This window comes from Lipotes vexillifer, unplaced genomic scaffold, assembly GCF_000442215.2.
Source record: "Lipotes vexillifer unplaced genomic scaffold, Lipotes_vexillifer_v1.1 scaffold253, whole genome shotgun sequence".
NCBI classification, from domain to species: domain Eukaryota; kingdom Metazoa; phylum Chordata; class Mammalia; order Artiodactyla; family Lipotidae; genus Lipotes; species Lipotes vexillifer.
The window spans coordinates 639,349-647,648 of record NW_006780322.1 but is presented as its reverse complement, the minus strand read 5'-3'; the positions used below and the strand labels follow the sequence as shown (position 1 = coordinate 647,648).

At 50.7% G+C, this 8,300-nt stretch overlaps 1 protein-coding gene across 1 annotated transcript in view; it reads right to left on the bottom strand.

Annotated features, from left to right (window-relative positions):
- Positions 1-8,300, bottom strand: part of SFXN5 (sideroflexin 5) — a 116,040-nt gene that overhangs the window by 31,886 nt on the left and 75,854 nt on the right. Inside the window, exon 9 of the mRNA XM_007453426.1 lies at positions 8,184-8,274. Coding sequence (XP_007453488.1) covers positions 8,184-8,274 — 91 coding nt within the window. The remainder of the gene's footprint in view (positions 1-8,183; positions 8,275-8,300) is intronic.

Genomic DNA, 8,300 nt, shown 5'->3' with positions numbered 1-8,300 from the left:
GTAGGGAAACAAAAATCCAAAACTTGCAGGCAGAGTAAAAGCCAGTATCCTCATCTGGTAAATGTAGAGATGGGCATTCCCATTGACATGGTCATTCCACTTCTAGGTACAGACCCTAGACTGTTGATTCTCAACACTGGCTGCACAACTGGAACTAAATCTGAGGTAGGACCCAGATGTCTGCATTTCTTTTTAAAGCTCCCCAGGTGGTTGTTTGAAAACCTCTGGCCTGGAGAAGCTCCTACTCATGTGCACATGGACATGTGTATAAGGCTGTCTGGTGCCGTACTACGTATAATAGTGAGAAACTGGAAACAACCTAGATGTCCCCAGTTAGTCTGTGGAAGACTCACGCAGCCTACAGCAGCTGAGATGAATGCGTATGTATTAACACACATAAATCTCAAAACTACAATGACGAGCAAGTTTTAAAAGGATATGTACAACACAACACAGTTAATGTAAACTTAACACACAAACAATACAATTTCTGGTTTATGGTATATACACATAATATACAATATAAAAACACAAATGGGGAAGATGCAAGTCAACAGCCTTCCTCAAGAGAGAAGGAGGAAACCAGAATCAAAAAGGCAGAGGGCACAGAAGGCTTTGGGTACATCTAATAGTTTATTCTCTATTTTCTATAACATTCCATGTGTTTGAAGTAATATTTCATAATCTTTAGAAAACAGCCACAGAATGAGTTACTGTGGCTGTTAAAAGGATAAGTTGGGATTTTATGACTGTCATGGAAAGACATCCAAAATTTACTGTGAGGTTAAAAAGTGATTTACAAACAGTATACACAGTATGATCTCATTTGTATTAGATATATATTTATATAGGCATATTTATATTATAGATAGACACAATAACTAGGCAGAGATTTCTACACTTTTAGATGTTTATTTGAATTTGGAGGGATATATACCAAACTAATCTCTGGGGAGAGGAGGGTGATTGTTTAACTTATATCACAATCATGTATTATCAGAAAAAAAAATAATATACAGTGGAGAAAGGACAGCCTCTTCAATAAGTGGTGCTGGGAAAATTGGATAGGTACCTCTGGGGAGAGGAGGGTGATTGTTTAACTTATATCACAATCATGTATTATCAGAAAAAAAAATAGAATGATTTTTATTAAAACAAAAACAAAAACACTCTAGTGGACCCCAGGAGACCTGAGCCTCCAGGTTGACATTGAACAAAGTTCTCCAGACTCCACTTCCTCCCTCTCTTTTATTTTATAGGTACAAACAATCCAAATCACATAAAAGGGTAAACGATAAAAAGTAAAGTTAGGATTGGGCTTCCCTGGTGGCGCAGGGGTTAAGAATCCACCTGCCAATGCAGGGGACACGGGTTCGAGCCCTGGTCCAGGAAGATCCTACATGCCGCAGAGCAACTAAGCCAATGCACCACAACTACTGAGCCTGCGCTCTAGAGCCCGTGAGCCACAACTACTGAAGCCCACGCGACTGGAGCCCGTGCTTTGCAACAAAAGAAGCCACAGCAATGAGAAGTCCATGCACCGCAACAAAGAGTAGCCCCACTCACTGCAACTAGAGAAAGCCCACGCGCAGCAATGAAGACCCAATGCAGCCAAAAATAAATAAATAAAATAAATAAATTTATTAAAAAAAAAGTCTCCTTCTAATTTAGTTTCACTCCCCTCCCCTGAGGCAACCACTCTAGCCAGATTCTCATGTCCCTGCCAGACACGGTCTATGTATTTACAAGCTGACACGTATGTACATCATCACCTTACAGACACAGACACACACACACACTCGAATCGCACCAGACTATATAGCCCCTCTGTCTTTAGGGACGTGATGGTTATCAGATGGGGATGTACACCTTAATATTTCCTTGATTTCATGATATTCCCCACCATTCTGCCTGAGAGGCAGTGCTATATGGTACAGATTTTCTTTCAAATAGCTTGAGAATTTGGGGGGGGAGTTTCACAACCTATACTGAAGTGTCACAAACTCAGGACTGGGAATTTCTGGATTGAAAAATTAGCCTGTAGATTTAGGTATAGGCTGACTCTGAAGTTAGGGATCTCCGAATAAAAGACTCCTGCTAACACATTCATCTTCTGAAAAGCACCCTTTTATCACAGCTACTCCCTAGCTGGAGATTCTTCAGTGGTCCCCCATTAATCATAAGATAAAGCTCCAACTCTCAGCTAGTATTCAAGGCCCCAACATGCCCTTTCCCCTCCCCCTTCCCCAGCAGGCCTGGCCCACCCCAACCAGGCCTGCTCCTTCCACATTTATAACCCCTCCTCCCCTGCCTCGTGCTTCTCCACCTCCTCCGACTCTGGACTTCTCTGCCTTCTGTATTTCAGGAATTATAAGATATCTGAATTGGAAGGCCATTCATTCAGTAAGCATTCTCTGAGCACCTACTATGTATATGCCAGGTCCTGGGCAAGCTGCCCAGAACAGGTGAGTTGCTCACACATAAGTGCCCCTCTCAGATTTTTGGACCAGGCTACTACTCAGACACTTCCCTAACCCAGGGGTCAGGCAGCTCATTCCATTCACAGACGGTCAGTTTTTCAGAAGATCCTGCTACTCTTGTTTGGCTCCACTTATCAGTGCTAGTCTGGACGTGTGGGATCCAGAACTAAACAGACTCCTTTGTTCTGGCCACTCTATCTCTAATAATGCAGCTGAGGTCAGAGGGAGCCTCAGAGCCGCACACCACACGGCAGACCTATTCCGAGCATACAGCCCACACAATCTCTGGATCGTTATCCTAAGTACTCTGGTCAAATCAGGTCTCAGCACCTCTATACTTCTGCATTTAAAAAAAAAAAAAACCCAGAATAAATGTCCAAGCAGCCACAGAATGTGGTCACCAGTGTCATCAGGGTAGGGTTTTACTACTGGACGCCCAATTTCAAACCATTTCTACTAAAGCATTCATTTGTTCACTGAACAAACCCACACTGAACATTGGGTGGCAAGCACAGAGGGGGGTCGGGGGTTGGTGATGAATGAGGTCTAGTCCCTGTCTTGGGGAGTTCAGAATCTGATGAGGGAAGGAGACTTGGAGACAAAATGGGTAGTTCCAGGATAGACATAGGCACACAGGGTGCTGTGGTCTAACCCTGACTGGGGCTACCAGGGAGGGCTTCCTGGAGGAGGTGATGTCTGAAGTGAGAAACGAAGGCCTGGCAACCAAGAGAAGGCAGAGTGTGGAACTGAGGTAGTGGGCAAGAGCGGGCACTCCAGTCAAGCAGGGCCTTGTGCAAAGGCCTGGGGCCCAGCAAGAGGGCAGGAGGGAAGTCACAACGTTGACCATAGTGTGATGGGCTATGAGCAAGAGCACGGCCAGGTCCAGGAAGCAGCTTGAGGGCCTCCAGGATGGCCTAAGTGCTGTGGACGCCACATTAAGTACCACTGACCTGGACACAAGGAGCATAAATCACGAGGCCCAGGACACAGCGGACGCAGGTGCACTCTGCTGTCTTCCAACCACAGGTATGAAGGGTGGAGGAGGTGAGGCCTGGGGACTGACCCTTGAGGCTCAGGGACACTGCCGGGGCCACCTCCCGGGTGAAGAAAGCAGGGTGGATTGAGCACCAGGGGAAGAGTGGTAAAGTGAAGGGGGAATCAATGCCAGGAAGACCCATGGCCTGGGCGTGAAGGGAAGCGTGGAGATGGGGGCAGAGGTGGAGCACACTGGTGTGAACGAGCAGAAGACCGCTCCCAAAGACTGCCCAGACGCCCCGAGGAGCAGACTCACTTCTGGACACAGAGACTCCTTCATGGCGATGAAGTGAGCTGTGACATTTAATGTAAGGGACTGCTGCCAACAGCACAGGGTGAAGTCACTTCCCACAAAGGAATGATGAGGCTGCCATTTCCGGTCCATGCAGGAAGGTTATTCCCTGTGCAAGGAGTTGGCCAGCGGCGCTGAAGCTCAGGCCTCCCCTGCCGGGAGCTCAGGCCCAGATGGGGCTCTTTATTAGCACACACGCGGCTTGCCCCCTGCTGCACGTGGATCCAGTCAGGCAGCCTGGGGGCAACCTTCAGAGCTTCCTGTCCGGCCCTCACCGCCACATGCACAGACAGGCCTGGGTAACCAGCCGTGCCCTCAGCTCCAGCTCATAGCCCCCGCCCTGCCCATGCCTCACAAGATAAGTCTGTGCCTCTCCCTGGTGCCCCATCATGGCACCTGGGACCTGCCACTCCATCCTGCCTGCCACTCCTCCAGCTCCCACCTCAAGGCCTCACGAGAAGGCTGTTTGTGGAGCTTGCCTCCCCTGGAATGGACTCCGCTCATGGAGACTGGTGGCTGGACCTGGGGGCAGGGGTATTTTTCCGATGGCTCCTCGATTGACCTTTAATTACACTGTTTGCCCAGCTCCCCAAACCATTAACTTCCACCTCACAGCAACCACACATCAATTAATGGAGGGCCTGCTCGGAGCTCGAACTCCTGAACACAATTAAGCGTGACAGTCCACAAATAAGAAAGAACTGAAGAATTAATTAAGGTCTAAACAGATTAATTACCAGTCCCCAATCAATTCCAATGCCAGCACACATGCTCCTGGGCTCACCGTCTTTCCTAACATCTCCATGTATAAATAGAAACTGAGATTTCCCACATGATTGCTGTTCTAGACTAGGGCACAGCAAGGCTCTGAAACCACCTTGAGGGAGAGAACTGGCTGCAGTGAGCATCCTCGGGGCTTCCCAGGTACCAGCACACATGCATGCACACACATCAGTCACACACACGTGCACACAACCCCAGCTGAAAAGCCAGGGGCCGACTGGTGGAGCGCTCCTGGTGGGTGCTGAGGAGCCCCAGCTGCCTCTGGACCACATCCCTCAGCTAGTTTCTCCCTGCAGGGGTGAAGGAGGTATCCAGGTGAACTTGAAGCAGCCCTGGCCCGAGCCTGGGAGGCCTGGGCTTTGGCCAGCTAAGGATAACTTTCAGCAAGCCTGAATGTCTATTCTTCTGTAAAATGGGGATGGCTCACCCTGCCAGAGGGTCCTCCCAGAGAGAGAATGAGGAGAACTGAGGGGGAAGAGAGGCCTGCCGGGGGAGACGTGGAGAGCCGTGGGCCGCTGACGCACCGGGCTCTGCAAACCCGCGGGAGGCCCGCAGCCACTCTCACAGAGGCCCCCGTTGGAAAGGGCTGAAACAGGGTCTGGTCTGAAGCCAGAGAGCGGTCGGAGTGGCCGAATCAGGTGCAGGAATCAGGCATCCTGTGCCCGGAGGTCTCGAGCCTCTCTCTTGGGCAGCAGTGGGGCACCTCCCGGACTTCAAGCTAGAGCAGGACAGGACAGAGCAGCGGGAAGAAGTAGCTGACCCCAGGAGCCTCCTTGCTCTCCAGGGGAGAGGGCGGAGGGGTGTGGCTGCTGAGCACAGGGCACACGGGCCCTTCCAGGACCTGCTCTCCCCTGAACCGAAGACCCCCTTCTGCTCCACCACCCCCCCGCCCCCACCCCCAACTACCAGGGCTTCATCTGATCACTTCCACTTGCATCAACCTGCTCCCCGTGTGCACTCAGGGCCCCGTGAGTCCCGTCTCTCCACCAGGCCACGGGGCCAGAGGGCCAAAGGACCCTCTACAAGGTAAGGCAAGTCCTGAGCAAGCTTCTCAGTGGCCTTAATGGTGGCCTGGTGCAGTCTGGTCTCGCCTGCCATGGGAAGCAGAGGTGGACACCTCGAGGGACCTAGGCCCTGCCAGTGTGCTGTTGGGCCAACAGATGCTCTGTCCGGCTGGAGGCCCTGGGGGATAAGGTGCAGAGAGGCCAAGTGCAGGGACTAGTCAGTGGCCTGAGAGGACTAGAGGGCTTTTAAGCCCCTGGGGGGTGAGGTGCATGCCTGTTCCCCCTGTACACCACTGTGTCAGTGTCCAGCCAGGGGGCTGGTAAGTGCCCATTTGCAGGTGGGCCTGGGATGGACACTGGGGGCCAGAGAGATGGAAGCCCGCATGTGGAGGAGGAGAGACAGGGGCAGTGGGTGGAAGGCAGGCAGGCACACAGCCAGGACTTGGGCAGTGGGCCTGAGGAAGCAGCCAGAAAGGGCCTACTGCTCTCAGGATCCTGGCGAGCAAGGACTATCAGGGCTGCAAACCACACCGTGTATACCCTGAGCAACTGGCTAGGGATATGCAGGATTGCAAGACCCTCCATAATGGCTGGACCAACGTGAGGGGCTGCAGCTCCTCCCTGACAAGAAAACAGGAGAGGAATCGGCTGGAGCCCAAAGAGGGACAGGTCAGAAAGTCTCAGGTGGGAGGGGGGGCAGAATGGGTCAAACCTGAAAGCAGGGGCCCTCCTCCTGAGAGAGCCCCCAGAGAGGTTAAGACCACTTTCAAGGTCACACAGCAAGACGTCTGGCCAAGCAAGGCTGGAATGGTACCCTGGTGGAGTCCTTATCTGAATTTGGTTCAAGGACAGATTACATCTCAGCTGAGACCAAAATCCAGTCCAGTGCAGCTGAGAGCTGCCCCCTCCTCAGGCTGCATCTGACCCTCCAGCTCAGGATGGCTAGGAACGCAAGATCCGCAGCTGTGTTCACTCAATTAGGCCCCTTAACAAAGTCAGATCTAAAGAGTTATTCCATTAATGGCCCACACCAGAAATAGCTGAGAGTTCATTAAAAGTGTGGAGTTGCTATAGCAATTATCTGGGTCGGCTGAGGATCAGCCAGGTGGTTGGTCCTGGGAGTTCATTAGCCTCTGGGCCCACAAGGAGGTGGGGCTGCTCAATAATGATCTCCCACCTACTCACAGGGGCTTTTCAGGTGCTTCAAAGCACTTTCCTATGAATGGAACTGGTCTGTGGTCTCATTTGATCCTCAGCTCAAGACTGTAGGAAGGTAGGTACTGGTGCCCCCATTTTACAGATGGGGAAGCTGAGCCCTGGAGATGAAGAATAGGGTTGGGACCATGAGCTTGGGTCTCATGCCTGGCTCTTCAGGCTGAGCCTTGGTACCAGGGAGGTAATGGGACCTCATGCCCCTCCTGGGCCTGCCCCAGCTTTGTCTTTTGGCATGAGATGGGGAACTCAGTGTCATGGTTCAAGCACTTGCTTCTCCTTCTCTTTTGATGACTAATGGTGGTCAGCCTTGTGTTTCTTTCAGTGTCAGTGTTGTGTATTTTAAAAAAAATTTTCACTGTTGTGCCCTTTCTCCAAATAAGGTGTAGGCTTCTTAAGAGCCAGGCTGGGCTTTGTGGGATCTCAGGGCCCAGGCCTGGGGCACCTATTGTAAGCTCAGGGCTCCAAGACCAGCAAAGACTCGCTGAAAGCAGGCGAAAGCCCCTACGAACACACACACACACACACACACACACACACACACACACACACACACGTACACGCACAGTTACCTGAATATGATTGGAGGCCCCTGAAACATAAAGGGCCCACCACACAAGGGCTTGGAGCACCAGACTAGCAGGAGGCTTAAACCTTCCTCTGCGTCAGGAACCCCTGTGACAGGCTGGTGAGGCCTTATGCACCCCTCCCCAAATAATGTCTCTAAGTGCATAAAACAAAATATGTAGGATTACAAAGGGATTGTATTGAAATAAGTTATCAAAATATTTTTTCAATTGTGATACAGTAATAGATGTGATTTTAAACTAATTAATTAAAAGACAAGATCTACTGGTGGATCTATTAAATATAATTTTGAATTAGTGTTGAGCATAAATGATATTTTAAGATCTTTGTAACAACTGTAATGTGACATGAAAATATCTGTGATTTCTACTGGTGACAGACACAAGTCCCCCTTATTACTGTGATTTGTTGCCTACATTCATAATGGAAGGAAATGTTAAATTTCAGTTAGAGGTTAGTATAAATATTTTCCCCAACCAAGTCCACGAGATCTACTGCATTCTATCTGCTGACCCTTTGGGGGGTCTAGGGATCCCCAGTTAAGAATCCCTGTGCTAAAAACAGAATCTCAGGCACAGAGTTGGTCAGTGGCGCCCCAGTCACCCTTTCTTCTACCTATACACATTTTATTCCAGTCGCCCCAGCCGGGAGACACCCCCCACCCAGTGTCAGGAGAGGTGTGGAGGGGCCATCCAGCTCCCCCAGAGCCTGGCCGCCCCACACGCCCACAGGTGGTACATGCATGCCTGTGCACACACGCACAGACACTCCTCACTGTGCAAGGCTTACCTACGGCAGGGAACGGCACGAATCTCTGGACGAGAAGGCGGGTGGCCGGGGTGAACTTGTTGGCTTTCTGAACCAGGACATTAAGGCCCACCTTAGAAAGAGAAAACAGAAAGAGTG